Source organism: Diceros bicornis, chromosome 1 (assembly GCF_020826845.1).
Source record: "Diceros bicornis minor isolate mBicDic1 chromosome 1, mDicBic1.mat.cur, whole genome shotgun sequence".
NCBI lineage: Eukaryota > Metazoa > Chordata > Mammalia > Perissodactyla > Rhinocerotidae > Diceros > Diceros bicornis.
This window is the reverse complement of record NC_080740.1, coordinates 11,519,452-11,537,105: the sequence shown is the minus strand read 5'-3', so window position 1 is coordinate 11,537,105 and position 17,654 is coordinate 11,519,452. Positions and strand designations below refer to the sequence as shown.

General features: G+C 38.6%; 1 protein-coding gene across 1 annotated transcript in view; it reads left to right on the top strand.

Moving 5' to 3' along the window:
- The window catches only part of HAPLN1 (hyaluronan and proteoglycan link protein 1), a 76,158-nt gene that overhangs the window by 39,150 nt on the left and 19,354 nt on the right, over positions 1–17,654 (top strand). The window contains exon 2 of the mRNA XM_058526230.1: positions 4,199–4,324. Coding sequence (XP_058382213.1) covers positions 4,225–4,324 — 100 coding nt within the window. The 5' untranslated portion in view covers positions 4,199–4,224. The remainder of the gene's footprint in view (positions 1–4,198; positions 4,325–17,654) is intronic.

The window sequence follows — 17,654 nt, the reverse complement described above, 5'->3', positions numbered from 1 at the left end:
CAAGCTTTGTATTGATTCTCATAATTTTTAAACTAAATTTCAAGTGCTGAGTTGAAACCTCGTTTATTTCATTATGCCCTCAATGGAGAAAAAAGTAACTCTTCCCCATTGTCCATAAAATAACACAGGTAATCTTCAAACAGTGTAAAAACTCCCCTTGGTCTTGGCTCCTTTAGTCCTTGTAAGTGTTTCTCCCAGGTCCAGGTTTCCATCCCTCCTTCCTCTGGGCACACGGGATGGTTCTGGGTGAGGAGCATGCGGTGGAGAAAGCATTCAGACTCTGAACTCACACACGACTGGTGTGAACAGGGCTGTGATCAGTGCTACGCATACAACATGAGGAGAGAAGGATGAGGGGAGTCATCCCAGCTTGTGTGAAGCCTTGAAAGAGCGGTGAGAGCTGGCTAGGAGAGCTGATGGCGCTCCTGGGGCACACAGGACATCAGTAACGGTGGTAGGGAGTGCAGACCCCCCAGATCCCAGTTCCTCACTTTACGTGCTGGAGATTTCACTACTCCGACTCCATTTCCAGAACTGTAAAATGTGTATACTAACAGACTCAACTGAGTTGTTCCGAGAAATAACAATTAAATCGGTGAAGCTTCAACGACAGCGCCTAGCATGTGATAGTAGTTCAGGAACTATGTAGCATTAGCTCTCAAGGCACAGAAAATAGCATGCATGCCTTCCACTTGGTTTTATTTCCCCATTACCTAATGCAATAATTTTACCATAGTAGGGATGTAAGGAATAGCAATTGGCCACTTTTGTATCTGACTGTTGGCATAAGTATATCTTTATTTCTATTAAACTATTAGACTTCTATGTTGGCTAGAGTACGTTGTTCAAACAGTGGTTCAATTATCACCAAAGAAAAAATGCAAAGTTACAGTCCTATCCTGTGTCTTCACTGTGAACACAGACGTTTCAGTTTGATCTCCTCTGGAAGCCGGCTGCAGCATCTTGGCAGCAAGGCTTGGGAGGCTGTAAAAAGATACCGTGTGAGTTGCAGGTGAACTGAGAGCACTAATTCAAGACTGGCAATAGCCAGTTGTATAAAAGTCCCGCAAATTTCCTAAATTTTACTCACATCAAAAACTAAAAATTTTTACCTAACATACGTAGATATTCAGAAAAGACATTGTTGCAAAATGCAAATAAGCAAGATTCAGATTCATTCACTCACATGAACGCCTACTATGTCTGAGGCGTCCTTCTCCTCTGAGGCCAGCGCACAGACCGCTGGCACAGCGCTGTCCTCGGGGACCTCAATCTAGTGTACAGTACCTCGTGTTGTACTTGCAGTTTGCGGAAACCCCTGAAGACTGTCCCCTAAAGTTCTCTTTTCTAGTTTCACATCTTTTGGTGAGACAGATGTTATGCAGCCAGGGTGGCAAAGGTAATGTCCACTCTCTCCTACCTGGAGGGCACTAATGCCAGTGAGAGGTAGTTGGAAGTGTTCACTGATATACACCTCTATTTTAATCACAAATCACTGAAGATGTGAAGTATTCTCAGCCTTTTAAAATTGAAGGCGGTGTGTGTGAGTGCGTGTGTGTGCACACACGTGAGCCACCGAGGTGGTGCTCATTGCGCCAGGTGGTGTTATAGACAAGGCAGGGCACCATCATGCTACGAAGAGTGCCATCTGACTTCTCATAGGTAAGTCTTGAAAGAGAAAGTTTATATTCACATATAACACAAGTTAAAGTTTTAAGATCAATAGGTTCAAGTTAAAGACCTAAATAAAAAAGACAACAAAACAAATAAATTAATTTTCTCTTTTGGAAAAATAAGTTCAACTCAATGTAAGTGTTGCTTTTGCTTGAAAGTGAATACAAACTTTGCTGCTTACTAATGTGTGACCTTCAGCAAGATCTGTCAGGAAAAGTGGAAATATTTGTCCCATGGTATTATTATAAGGACTGCGTGAGCCGTTGTATGCACAATGCTTAGCGTGGCACTTGGCAAATAGTAGACATTCAACTAAAAAGAATTGCGGCTATTATTATTATTTATTCCCCGCCCTCAGGATGTTTGCATTTTAAAATTTGGTTGCTGGACCGTTAATACCTTAACTCAATGAAATGAACCTTTAGTGGTATAATTTTAATGCTATGGTATGGAATTAAAGGAGATATATAAATTTGTGTGTAATAGGTTTTAGGTAAAAACAATTAAAAATCAGGGTGACTGCAATGGCAGCATGCAGAACTCTAACCCTGTGTGTGTGTGTGTGTGTGTGTGTGTGTGTGTGTGTGTGTCTGTGGGGGTATACAACTCTCTATAAATTATACTGTAGATAACCATGTTAATGTGAAAAATAATGTAGCAAATTCTCTGCCTCTGCTCATCTTGACCCCTTACCTAGAATGTCTCCTTTCTTTAACAGTCGAAATTGCATGCTTTCCTCCAAGTCTCTCTTCCGCTTTTCCCCTCCCCTCTGATCCCTGTGGCAGGCGGAGAGCCCACGATGCCTCTTGTGCTGCTTTGCCGTTGTTTTATGTTTGTGTATACAATTGTCCCAATTATATTCCAAATTCCAAAAAGCCATCTTGATTCTATTTGTTCAACCAAAGCGTAGTTCTGGGTTGAAAATAGGTACTATTTGTTAATAGTATTCCTATGGGCAAAAGTCAGTAGCTTCAAAAAAATAATCATTTCCAAAAAAAACCTCAGACGAACAAGCAAGTGAACTTCCGAATATAAGATCAGTAAATCAGGTAGAATTTTGAAGATGGCACTCGTTTCCTGGAAAAGTAAGTTTCTCCATTTGCTCATCCACCATCTTCTTTCTGTGACATGAGGAAGAAAAAGAAAAGGGTTAAAACAGACATGAAAGACTGAAGCCATCAGCATCACCACACTGCCTGTTTTCAGAGGGGAGAATGCAGAGAGGTGTTCGGGTCCCAGGAAAGACTTGGGGGCCTTCTGTGAATAGTGCCTTAGGCTCTGGAGCAAAGGCTGCCCTGCAAGGACCTCCAGGAACAGACTCAGAGCTCTTTAATAAGTATTCCAGGGAGTCAAGCTTTCCTGGAAAAAACAAATTAGTGTGAGAAGCCAGTACTGTGCAATTTCAGTTTTAAAAATAGCCAAGTATTGTTAAGGCTTCTGTGTGCATGAGAGAAAAAGAAAGCCCTTGTTAATATTTGCCTCAGATTCCACATTACAACAGAGGAGCGACGCTGAAATTCTTGCCTGGCAAATACCGCAAAGGTTGGAAGGTTTGTATCACTTGGATCACTTTTTGGTCCTTCCAATGACAAAGTTTGGGGGGTGATTTTTTCTAATCAAATCGTTCTTGCAATAAAGGGCAGCCAAGTGATGGCTCTGCCTCTGTCACTCAGGACCAGCGCTGCGCCGCGCTGTCTATTTCTGCTCTTCATTTGCCTAATTGCCCTGAGAGGCTGCCAGGGACAGCCCCTGCGGCCGTGGCTCTGCTGACTGCAGAGACCCTACCAGCACTCGAAGTTGGTGCGTCAGCATTTTAGATAGAAATGAATGAAAAATCAATCAGGATGACTGCAGTGGTAGCATGCACAACTCTAACCTGGTTTGTCCATAATTTTCAACCATTCACCACAGACCCAAGCAGAGTGTAAGATGGTAAGTCAATCTCTATCAAATGTGCTGCTTCTGCTTCATCAGGCATTTTTTTTTGCCCTCTTTTCTATTTAGAACAAGCAAATCTAACCTGCTTAGGAAGCCACATGTAAAATGAATGATGATGGCAAGTTTCATGCAAATATTCTTTATCTGCCCTGGTTTAAGATTCAGTTCCCAATTAGACCAGGTGATAAATATTCGTATGTAGATATCTCAAATTGTTGTTTTATTAACTTATACTTCAAATTCAGAGGTTTAAAATTTTTTTTGTCTATTTCTATCCCTGCCACATCTCTTTGTAACTTGCTGTAACTCTCTATATCAAAACTATACTGTTTTAAATTTCTAGATTTACAATTCTGCAAAGATAGAGTTAAACACTATTTGGACTCTGGCTACATAAAGGACACTGGAATTGTTCAAAGCTGCAGTCTTCAGCTCCCAAAGTCAGCTACAGGAACTTTCTGAACAGATTGGGTTAAATATTTGTACAGACCCATTCTATGATGATAAGGCGGTAATAAGTTGTGCAGTGCAACACTCCAAAGGGTTCCAAGTCTCACATGCCTCTTTGTGTGTGATGCTCTCACAGTGAAGAAGATTCTTTGAGCTATAAAGATGAAGAGTTTACTTCTTCTGGTGCTGATTTCAGTCTGTGGGGCTGATCTTCATTCAGACAACTACACTCTAGACCATGACAGAGTTATTCACATCCAAGGTAAGAAAGTCAAATTAATTTCAAGTTGCTTAGAGTTGAGATGCCTGGTTGGTGTTTCTTAATTTTAGTTCTGCTGCATTGGCTTTTTGTTTTCCTTTCTGCTTATTGGTGAACATGCTCCCTGGCTTTTGAATGCTATTGCATTACAGTAGAGTCAGGAATTGGGGACAATTAAAGTGGAATGGCTTAAGAAATGTCCAACTGCAGGGAGTTGACGCAATTGTTCAGGGCTTTTTAGTCCAGTTGCTGTCTTCTAAGTAGAATGGAGGGCACGAAGTTTATTTAAACGCAAGGCAAAAGGGGGAAGAAATAGGAAGTAAAACTTATGATGTAAGGTCATTCTGTTAGAGTAATCATTAAGAAAAAACAATGTGAAAATGAAAGTCAGACAAGCTAAATTTCAGGAAAAAGTAACTTACCCTATTGTAATCTCCTTCGGTAAAGCTTTAATCCCCATAGACATCGGGCTGCATATTTCGCCCTTGCATATTTCTTTCCACCTCAGCTGAATCCCGAGCCTGAGAGCTGTGGCAAGATTGGAGGCTGCAGTACAATGCAGCTGTTTCCTCAGTCCCAGCTTCAGCTGAGGGCCATCCTGCGTTAAGAAAGCTACGAGACTTATGCAATAAGAGGAAGACTTCTAAAGGAGCTGTAGCTTCTCTCTTTGCCCTTGTATGCTGAATAATTAAAATAAGAATTACAGAATTTAACAGTTTAAAGATACGATGATATTAATTTTAGATGAGCTCAGTTTGGGGACCACAGGCATTATAAGTTTGCTAAGAGACATAAAACATCAAGTTATATCTTCAAGGTCAAAAGTATAGTTCTCAGAAAACTGCATTCACTGTTGAAAAGTATGACTTATGAAGGTCGAATGATAGTGTAAGTCTGGCTAAAAGTATTTTCCTGTATGTATTATGACTACCCAAATGGAATTTTGAATTTGACAATGTCCAGCTATTTTAGACGTATCTCTTTCAGTTCTCTTTGCTTCCAACAGCTTTATGTTTTTCACTGTTGGACTGTGAAAAGAAATTATATAGTCATAAATTTTACTATGCAACTGCTGACTCAGCTGATTCCTTTAATGTATATAGTAGAATCAGAGCTGTTTCCCGAAGACTATAAGATATTTACACATAGAGATTTCTGATGAGGAATAACATCCTTTTAACGTTTAGTCACAGAATTCAATCCAGCCAAAATAGTAATAATACCTAGTTATCATTAACAACAGCAGTTTTAAATCCAATGTAAAATAAACTTTAGCTGCGGTTTCAAGTTGTTGTTAGACGGATATCTGTTATCTTATTAACTATGTACAAACCATTTAGTCTAAATTGTACCTAGAGTATGAAAATACTATTTTTAAAATGTATTAACAAAAATGTAATACATTTTTAAAACTTATTAACATTTTAAAAATTACTCCTGGGGAGCTTATAAGTCAGACTCAAGTTTCTCAGCAAGGAAAACTTCTGCTGCTCCTTTCTGGTCACATATATTCTGTTGAAATTTAGTGCAGAGGAATTTCTGACCCAAGCTATCAGAATTATCCAGTGCATATACTCTCAGATTTTTTTAAGTGCCTTGATAGTCCACTTCATTTTAATTGCAAATTCATATTCTTAGAAAGTTGCTCAGAGCTTTCAAGTAATAAAACAACAATGCTTATATTTTGCTTGTGAAAGTTAATACTGAAATGCAATTTGGGTCAGGAGTATAATGCTGTGCCCATACGTTGGAATTCATTTTAAAATTGCTCCAAATACCTGTTCTCGTTACTTTTTATCCAACAAAAAAAAATGTTTTCCCTTTATGATAGCATTCAGGTTTAACTTTCATATTCTTCAGTCCTTCAGAGAAACATTTCCAACTGGCCTGTCAATTGGAACAATTTGTTGTCTTTTACAAGGCAAAAATAAACCATATAGCATAGTAGATAATCGATAAAGCAGAAAACCATCATTACTTACTTGAAATACTGGATTATTTTCTCATATTTAAAACTTTTATTTATCGGGGCTGGCCCGGTGGTGCAAGCGGTTAAGTGCGCACGTTCCACTGCGGTGGCCCAGGATTCTCCGGTTCGAATCCTGGGCGTGCACAGACGCACTGCTTGGCGAGCCATGCTGTGGCGGCATTCCATATAAAGTGGAGGAAGATGGGCATGGATGTTAGCCCACGGCCAGTCTTCCTCAGCAAAAAGAGGAGGATTGGCAGATGTTAGCTCAGGGCCGATCTTCCTCACAAAAAAAAAAACTTTTATTTATCAAACATGGCCTAGAAGGAATTTAAGGAGGTGAAATCCTCATAAAATTTGGTAAGAATTTTGCAGTCCAATGATTAAATTAGTAATCTAAATCTCAAATTCCTGAATTGTACTAATAAGCAGTATGTGTTTCTCTCAGTGATAGAAAATTGTTCAAAACTCACATTACTGCAAAAACACCTTTTCTAGCTCCCATTTTTCATTAAATTTCTATTTTTGTATTCTAAATTCCCCAGGCCTAAATACTATCAACGGAATAATGCACATCATCCTCAAATTCTCCTTGGCTGCCTTGATAAAGATGCTCAACACTTTGATGATATAGTCTTGAGTCTCAAGTGTAATAAGAGTTACCTAATTATTTTTCTAAAGGCTTCCTCCAAATTTTGTTGTGGGAGATTCTACAGAGATACAGGCACACAAAAAAAACTTAATCTGGCTTAAAAAAAAAAAAGTCAGACTACCAGGAAAGAAAATGTCAAGTGTAGACTCCTGTGCAAAGTGTTTCTAATGAAAAGCATTTTTCTGGTGATGGAAAAGGAAACTCTCTCAGCTTCCCATGGAGAAAGACACAGCCTTAGATAAAATTGCACATGTAATAATTCATTCTCTTTAATTTTTTTATTGAATCAATTTGGTTACATGAGAAAACAAACTTCACTTGTCCATGGAGTCTGCCAAAAATGTGCAGTCAAGATATTAGCTTGTATATCATATACTGTCCTCAATGTAGAGGATAGTAATTTCCTCAAGTACTTCTATATGAAGAGATAGCTGCTGTTAATATCATCTCTACAACACTCTCAACTAATGGATTATATTCCTCATTTCACAATGTGCCTTGTCAAACAGCTTCTAAATCCTTTGAAGCTTGAGACCATTAGGAAGAATTTTATATGGAGTACCAAATCACACAACAGCACAACTTTTAAAATATTTAGATTAGGTCCACATACTCTTTGTGTAGACTTTCAGTTACCAGTAGAAGTTCAGAGATGATGAATACACTTTTATAAATACAGCTTTTAAGAAGACGTTTACATAGACAGCAGAAAAAATTTATGACCTTTAACCAATGTAAAAAGCAAAACAGTTATAGTTATACTGAATATGTACCTGCTTGACCTTATCTGGGTCAGAGAGTCAGTTCCTCCTGCCTCTGGAGTTCAAGCTCAGGTCTTCCGATGACATGTTCAAGAGTTTTTCCTCTAACGCCACTTACTGGCTTTAGACCCTGGACAATTTACTTGATCTCTTTAAGTCTCAGTTACTTTGTCTATCAAATTGGGCATAATCACTGTTTATTCCATAGAGCTTGGTGAGAATTAAATAAGGTAATATATAGAACAGTGCCTAGTACCAAGCCTGGCACACAATAAGCTCCCAATAGATGATAGTTGTTATTGTCATGTTAATTGCTTCCTGACTGTCATAGAGAACTGATTTTGAAATTGAAAAGGGAGCACAGCTACTGGTGGAAAAAGCTAATGCTTTACAGTTCATTTGTTAACAGAACCATATTATTACCTTAATTTTAAGGAAGTAAACATTTGATAAGTTGCCTTCTTTGCCCTCTTTAATTTCACAATGTAAAATTTCCCCAATAGTATTAAACATTATCTAATCACTTTTACTTTCCTTATAGAATCTAAAGCTTTCCAAACTTAAGTAATATTTCCCTTAATATACTTATGAGGTGAACACAGACAAGCTATAATAAATTTTTTAAAAGAATAATATGAGGAACTCTCAGAAATGAAAACTGTTCCCTTCTATTTAATAAGTAAAATTTATTGTCATTTTTCTCAAAAGATAAAACAATTAGATTTTTTTAAAGAAAGAATTTTCAGAATTTCGTCTCAATGCGTAGAAAAAATAATGTGTATCTAGAACCCCTGGCAGAAGTGGACACTCCCCACTCAGTGTGGTCGTTTCCTCCTTCCTGTGTGCATCTCAAACAACTCCTCTGTCCCAGCTTACAATGTGTTACTTTTTGCTAACATGCCTCCCTTTCCTCATAAGACTGTCAGCTTTGTAACACCCCAGCTATGTAGTAGTGCCTGGCACATAGTAGGTGCTTCATGTATGTTCGTTGAATAAATGAATGACTGTAATGAGATACTTCCGAATTACCACTATCCTAATGAGCATTTCTTAAATCCTGTGGCATCCATGGCATTCAACAACACATGACACATTGTATGGACTCAGTGAACATTAACTAGATGGCTGCTTTTATTCTGTAAAGTTGGCATAAGGTAAATTCCATGAATTATGGAATTTAAGCACTTAAAAGGACTGTGGTATAGATCACCTAGATCAATATCCCGTTGTACGAATGAGCTCAAGGCCTAGAGCTTTTATGTTGCTTGTCTCAGGTTGCACGGCTGATGAGGAACAGTTTCTCTTGGCTAATCCCCTCCCCTTCTTCAAATCTGGGTTCCTTTCTCACCTTCTTAATGAACTCACCCTGACTAGTGCACTCTGTCTCTCCTCGGGCACCATCATCTCTCTCAGACCTTCTTTTCCTTTTTTCTGTAGCACTGGCTATCTACTTTACTTATTTTTATGTAATTATTTGCGTCCTTCTCTGCCACAAGAACATATGTCAGCTCCACAAGGGCAAGCATCTGTGGCTGATGTATCCCAGTCACCTAAACCAGTACCTGGCACGTAGTAGGTGATCCATACATGCTCGTTGAATAAATCCCAGACCAAAGTCCAGGTCTTTTTCCTAATCAAGTCCTAGTCAGTCTTTCCAAATCTCAGGGAAATTTTTTCAGTTCATGAAATGAGAGGCAGCAGATATAAGGAAAAGGATGATGAGTTTGGGTAGCAAATTTTGTTTGGTCATATGCATGGCTCCCACACTGCACGCACCGTCTTACACTCCATGCGAGTCCAGAGGCAGATGGCAGCATTCCTCCTAATGCGTGCATGCAGCTTTGAAGAGGATTCGATTTACATCTGGTCACTGCAATGCTATCCTGTTCCTTATGTAATATCTGCAGAGTCGGGTTCTGGTGGTGCAGAGTGGATCCAAAGGAGTGGAGGGAATTTAATAATGTATGATCACAAACCATCTACAGAGCCACAGTTTAATGGGGGAACTAGATAAGTGTTGCTTCAACTTAATTTTCTGTCTTCCACCTAAAACTCACTTGGACTCTGTGAGTCTGTTATGCAAAGTTAAATTAATTCATTTTTGTCTTTTTGAGGCAGAGTATGCTATTTACAGCCACGAATGCAAAATTCACAAATATCAAGTATGTTTTCCAAATTGCATTTAGATAAACATATATACTTTAATAATTCTGTCTAGAAATTATAGCTATAAAATATCAGAGAATTTTATCATGAAATTATAAAAATTAGCAACATCATGAGTATTAGATGACCAATTCTAAAATATCTTATTAGTTTACTCTAGGACATAAAGCCAAATATGATAAGAACCTACTACATTAAACCCAGGCTTATCATTTGATCAAACTAAGAATATCACCATATGAATATAATAAATGAGCCCAAAAGAGAAGAAGGAAAATGTATATGTAAGTGTATACAAACATATGTAGAAATACTCATAACTTCACACGTACATATATCCACTTATTCAGGCTGCTATAACAGAATACCATAGACTGGGTGACTTATAAACAACAGAAATTAATTTCTTACAATTCTGGAGGCTGGGATGTCCAAGATCATGATGCTAACAGATTCAGTGTCTGGTGAGAGCTGGCTTACCAATTCATAGATGGCTGTTTTTTCTATGTGTCCTCACGCAGTGGAAGGGGACAAGGGACCTCTCCTGGGGCTCTTTTATAAAGGTACTACTCCCATTCATGAGGACTCTACCCTCATGACCTAATCGCCTCCCAAAGGCCCCACCTCCAAATATCATCACATTGGGGATCAAGTTTCAACATAAGAATTTTGAGGGGACACAAGCATTCAGTCTATAGCAAGCACCCACTATGAACAGGCATTGGGGATAGAATGATGACCGAAACACACGGTCTTTGTCTTCATCGCGTTTATAGTCTAGGGAGAGACAGACGTTACTATGAATATAGAACCATTGACTATGATAACTGCTATGAAGGAAAATTATGGAATGCCACAGAGAGAAGATAACATTACGTGTTATTACTTTTATTCAAACAAAGTATTCAAGAAAAGTAGTTTCTTTAAATTAAAGGTAAAAATCAAACATGGCAATATCTTTCTTCAACTACATAGTTGCTACACTAGATACACATACTCATGTGTTATACATATATACACACATACACAATGGTTATAAATAGAGAACAAGGAATGAAATGGTTATAGATTGATATATAATTTCTATCAATCCCTAAATATATATTTAGAAATATGTGTATTTTCCTACTAACTTTGTATCTGCTGGCCCATGTCCCAGTCTTCTTTGCATTTGTGTGTCATTTTGAGAAAATCTACTCATTCAGGCCTTTGTTGCACATTGGCCTCCTTTGTGCAAAACACTGAGTTATTCTCTGTGGGAGGACAGACCATCTCCTCAGTGAGCTTAATGACAATATTATCAGGGCAACAAAGGTGACAAGAAAGAATAAAATAAGTGTTAAATAGAGGTGGAAATATGGAGAAAAGAGTAATTAGTTATCACACAAAAAGATCTTACTATTTAGAACTTTGTATCCATACTCTAAAGTTTTTATCAGTTAGTAGATTTAAACCCATAAAATATATCTTAAGAGTATTAGGGCCGGCCCCAAGGCTTAGCGGTTAAGTGTACACGCTCTGCTGCTGGCGGCCCGGGTTCGGATCCCGGGCGCGCACCGACGCACCGCTTCTCTGGCCATGCTGGGGCCGCGTCCCACATAGAGCAACTAGAAGGCTGTGCAACTATGACATACAACTATCTACTGGGGCTTTGGGGGAAAAAATAAATAAATAAAAAATTTAAAAAAAAAAAGTATTAAACTTGTTATTGAGTAACCTGGAATGCTGAATTCTATGTTATTCTACAAAGAATCTCTTAAAACAATAAATTTTGGAATATTTCCAGGTATGAAAACCTGTATTTAATAATCTTTTCAAGTAGAAACAAATTCACACTAACAGCCATTGCTTTTTCTGTTCCATTCTGGGTGCTGAAATCAGCAAATTATGCAGGAAGCCGATAATTATTTGGAAACTTTCCCAAATACCCAGAAAAATCCATTAAATATAGAAGCCTTTCCCTTTGGTTGCAACTTTACAAGAATCAGTGTTGTCTCAGCTAAAGCACTGACCTATAGCTTAATGGCTTAATGTTCAAGTAATTCCAACAAGCTATGTTTCTCTGACTTTACCAGATATCAAGAAAGAATAGATTTAGTCTTCTTTATTGCTTTGGCTCTTTATTTTAAAGGTAAGGTGGAAAATTACTGTTTGAGGAGATTCTTTTGGAATACAAAAGTCTAGCAAAATGCTAAGAAATTAAAATGTTCCGTTGGGCCGGCCTCATGGCTTAGCTGTTAAGTGCACGCACTCTGCTGCTGGCGGCCCGGGTTCGGATCCCGGGCACACACCGCTTCTCCGGCCATGCTGAGGCCACGTCCCACATACAGCAACTAGAAGCATGTGCAGCTATGACATACAACTATCTACTGGGGCTTTGGGGGAAAAATAAATAAATAAATAAAATTATAAAAAATAAATAAATAAATAAATAAAATGTTCCGTTAAGAAGTTATCAAAGTGGCAATATCCAGGGGTAAAAAAAAGAAATCTTTGTTATAGAAATATTCTTATTTCAAAATGAAGATATTGAAAGCATAAGAAATCTAAGTTTTATAAAATTACTTCAAAAACATTTTTGGGGGGCTGGCCCTGTGGCGTACCAGTTAAGTGCACATACTCCGCTACTGGCGGCCTGAGTTCGGATCCCGGGTGCGCACATGGATATTAGCCGAGGGCCAGTCTTCCTCAGCAAAAAGAGGAGGATTGGCATGGATGTTAGCTCAGGGCTGATCTTCCTCACAAAAAAAAATATGCCACGGTGTAGTATCACTAAACAGGTGTGCCCTCAAAAATGATTGTCAACTAGTCAGTACAGATAGTAGCCGTTTTAATCTTGTTTCAGTAACACGCTGGTTTGACTTCAGTGCTTACTCAGTGACTAATTACCATGTGTATAAACTCTGAGTAGCATGTTTTTACTTGCTCAAGGATTATGCTGTGAAGTGTATTGAACAACATTAAGTTTAACAAGAATTCTCCTTACTTTTTCCAAACACTGTCCACTCAAAAGGGACAAGGACATTAAGGATAAAAACACAGAAGGGCCATAGTTCATCACACATGACATTAACAAAGCATGTTAGAACCGGGAGCATTTACTACAGTCAAGCATGTCGATGAGATGAAGGAGGTAGAAAAAAAGGAGAGTCCTATCTTGTTTTTGAAGAGCGATTATAGGTTTGAAATAAAAACACCATTGAAAACATACCCTTGAAGTGAGGAGATTTCCACTTCTAGATGATCCTATTTGTCATGGTGCTGGCTTTGCCTCCTTCCTACGCCTCGTTCCTGGAAAGCATTGACAATGACGTTTGTCTATTGGGCTCAGAGTTACTGAATGGTAATGAAAGCCCAGGTGAAATGAAAGACATGGAAGTTAAAGAGAGGTAGGTTTCCTTGTAAATTACCATATGCATTACATAAATTTCTTATTTTCTTAGTTATATGACTACATTTTTTCCACAATGGATTCATGACTATCTGTGACTAATAATGTTGCTAGTAAAAAATAATGAACACTTTCACACAAGGTTTTTTTCCTGTTCTTTGTCTTTTTAAGAATAAAGAAGTAAATTTTAAAGTTTTCTTCCCTAGTATATAATGTGATTTATGAACAATTCTTTCTCTTGAAAAGTGTCATAAATCATGCTGACTGGCTTTAAATCTCCAAAGTCTGCATATGATTATTTTCATATCCTCACTTTGCCTTATCTTTTATTACACAATCATTAACAGAGGGTCTTAATTAGCTTAAATCCTGAAACACTGATTAGATGGTTTTAATATGTCATTGAGAGGTTTCCAGGTGAACAGAACACCTTATTTTAAAAGATGAATAAAGTAACAGTTGTTTATAGACTGCTCACCGTATATTAAAATCAAAGTGTGCCCCAAACAAAGCTTCTTGAACTTCAGCCTCTTTTCTGATGACTATTTATTTGGCCTGCATATGTAATTGAATAAATAAAAACAAATGAACATATAGACAACAAATAAAGTGTTTTTAAGGGAACAAATGTGAGAGAGCCCCCAGGGGGCCGCGGGATGAACCACTGTTGCTGTTGAGGGGAGTGGGAAGGGCTCTCTAAGCTGAGATCTGAAGAGTGATCAGGGGCCAGTCACATCCAAAGCCAGGGACAGATCATTCCAGGTAGAAAGAGTGGGAAATGCAAACTCTCTGATGGGAATAAATATGGTATTTTCAAACCAGAAAGAGGCCAAAGGAACTACAGCCTAGCAGTGGAGGATGTGGTTTAAGATGAGATTGGAAGAGTAGGCAGAAGTAAGCCAAAGTACTTTATATTTGCTTCAGAGTACAGAGTTCAGATTTTATTCTAAAAGCACTAGAAAATGGTTTAAAATGTTTTGAACAAGGGGGGAGGATAATATGATATATATGTCAAAAGACCACGTGAATAATGGATTCTGGTGGGTCAAGACTAAAGTGAGGAGAACTTTCGGAGGGTCTTGAGGTGGTTGAGGTGAGAAATCATGGCAGCGTGGACCAGTATGGTAGCCCTGGAGATGGATGGAGATGAACCAATTTGGGAAAACAAAAAAAATGAAGGTAGCAACGGCAGCACTAGCTGATACATTGGATGTTGTGCTTAAGGGAATGAGACATATCAAACATACCTCCTCGATTTGGGCTTGACCAAATGGATGGATATCAGAGGCATAAACTAAATTGAGGAAGATTGAGTGAAGAACAGGTTTGGGCAGGGGAGGGGGGACTCCAGTTATCTATTTGGAAACCAATACATGACCACCAGGTAGTTGGATTTACTAGTTTGGTGCTCAGGAAAAAGTACACTGCTACAAAGTTTTAGACTCATCAGCACATAAGTGGTATTTATAGCCATGGCACTAGATGAGATCACCTGGGGAAGGAAGAAATGCAGATAAAGGCAAGGAGATGCCTTAGGCTGAGCTCTAGAGACCCTCAGCACCAACAGGTGGGTAAAGGAGGATGCAGAGGTCACATATTCACTTCCCCGTGTCTGAATCCTGATCATTGATGCGTGGTAATTTTTTTCTCATATAACTTTTTAAAAAGTCTAAATTAACTGCCAGCATTTAAAAATAGGAGATATTTGCATTAAAATCTGCACTTCTAGCATTTGTTGAAAAATCCAAAGACTTGCTGTTTTTCAGCCTGCCTTCCAATTGGACAACATCAGTGGGAAGCCGTACCTGATCCCCCACTAAACTTAATACTTGACCCATTGTAGGCTATCAATTCATGATTGTTTATTAAGTAAAGAATCAAAAGACCTTTTTGCCTCCAGGACTGACTCCGTGACAGCATTAACTTGATGTCTTTCATACTAAGAGAAGACATTAACCAACAGTGTCCTTTTTACAAATTACAGATAAATTGACCTTACATTTCACCACAAAGTGGAAGTGATCTGAGTGGAGACAAGTAGATTTGAGCTCTACTCCTTTACCACATAAAGACACATTTCCAATAATAAAGGACTGTGTGGTTAATTACAGCCTAATGAAGAAGAATGATTCAGGCTAACGTTTCAGTTTCCCCACACGCTTTGAAAGAAGCCTGTATTACAGTTAAAATCCTGGAAAATGTGTTTATATTAAAAATGCCATTCACCAATTTAGTGAAATGTTCAAACTTTAGTTTCTCTTTTATTTTTCCATAGCGTATTCCTTAATCTCTCTGTAACTATGACAACCCAATTTGTTTTCTTCTGAGTCTAAAATAATAGGATTTAATGCTATTTTTTATCCATAAATCTTTGACAACATAGATATATTTAAATTCTGAAAATTATTAACTAGAGCAGACAACTCTGAGTTGACAAAGAAACTAACACTGGCTCTAGTTCTGGGACCAGTTATATTGGACTTACCAATGGCAATAATATTAACAAATTAATATTAACGTTTAAAACCCCAATATGTGATGCCCAATAGAAAATGCATTACCTGGGTCATCTCATGTAGTCCTCATCACAACACTGCATAAAGGTGGTTATCCTCAGCAAGGGTGTGAGAGGTCAGTAGCTTGCCCCTGGTCATGTTGTTAAGTGGTAAAGCTGAGGTTAAACTCGGGCAGGCCAATTCTTGTGCTCGTAACCCACACAGGAACCATACAGCCTCCATCTAAGCCTTTTCTTGGAACCTTTGAAGTGAAGCAGTGGCTAAAAATGGCTCCCATTTTATTCCATTCAATGGATATAACCATGTTCCAGAAGAAGTCAAATCACTAAGAAAAAAAGTTTGGTCTTGGGCCGGAGAAACTTTTCCTATGGGCCACCGTGGCGATTCTTAAGAGTCAGAGGAGCAAGTCGGGGATGGCAGCTGCAAATAAGCACATTCCACCCCTGCCCCCAAATGAAGACTCTCTGGAACCCCCAAGGAAATTGAGGAGGTGCAGGAAGAAGTGGATTATATAGATATGGACAGATATTTTTTTTTTTTTTGACAAGGCTTCAGGGCGGTGGTACTGAAAGGTACTCCTGTCCTGTTAAGAACTACTAAATTAGGAGAAGCATCAAAAGTTGATGAGATGTGAATTTCTCAGGAACCAGTACTTTCTAGGAACTGTCTTCTGAAAGAGCACAAGAGAGAAGACAATGTAGAAGGGAGAAGCTGTTTTGCACACCTAGCACACTTTGGCTGCTCGGTACATGTCTGTTAGTAAAAACCAGCATTTACTGGGCATGCGTGGTAGGCCAGGCTTGAGGCTACGTTCTCAACGTATTGCTTCATTTAACCCTCACAAGAACCCTGAGAGGAAGGTGGCTTAACTCTATTTTACTGATGAGGAAACTGAGGCACAGAAGGCTAAGTGATACAATGTAAGAGGCGTAGTCCATAGGTTTAACCAATAAACTATAACTGCTGAGAAAATCGATGAAATAATAACGAATGTGGAAGGACAAAAGCCCACAAAGAACTTGGTCAGCAGAACAGAGCTAAACCCCTCACTGCACTCTACTTCCTGGTAGAAAAAGATGACGAAAAGGGAATTAAAGGATAGAATATTTTTCAGGATATTAACACAGTTTCAGGTTTAGGACTCAGAACAGAGATTTTTAACTGTGTTCGTTGGATCCCATGGAGCTACTTGGGGGCTCTTGACGCTCATTTCAAGTGGAGAAGCTCACTTTTTATCAGATTTATATGGCAAAGTTTTGTCTAAAATATCCTTTGGAGAGAGAAAGTTCCACTGCCCCTGAAATTTTTTTTTTTTATTTTAGACCTCCAGGCTCTAAAATAGTGATAATGTTTACCCTTATTTTTTGCTATGAAACTTGACTAGGACAACAACATGGTACACATTCATGATCAACATCACCCAAAACCATACTATATTTTGGTGTTGGGCAGTTTCCCATTACAGAATCGATTTAGCACTGGGGCAAGGAAGGAAGAAGGATATGGTCAATGCTGAAGAGACTGCCCCACAGCACATTGTATCAGATATGTAGGTCTTGACGGAAAGGACACATGCCATTTAAGAAAACTGTGAAAACACAATTCTAGGTAATTTGGTTCAGCTGTAGATTGATAGGAACTAGCAGGGCACAAGGACTCTACAGTGGTTAGAGAGAGGTAGGCCCTGGCAGGGGTGTGGGAGGAGGTATTGAGAGGAGTATGTTTTTGAAGTCTGTGAGACAGAAAGGCAGGGTCCCAGGTGGTGAGAAACGGCAGTGATCACTTTACAGCAAAGAGCAGTCTTCACTTACCATATTTTCAGCATTCGGCTTTTCCTTTATAGTGAGAACTAGACAACAATCAGTACCTTCATCAATG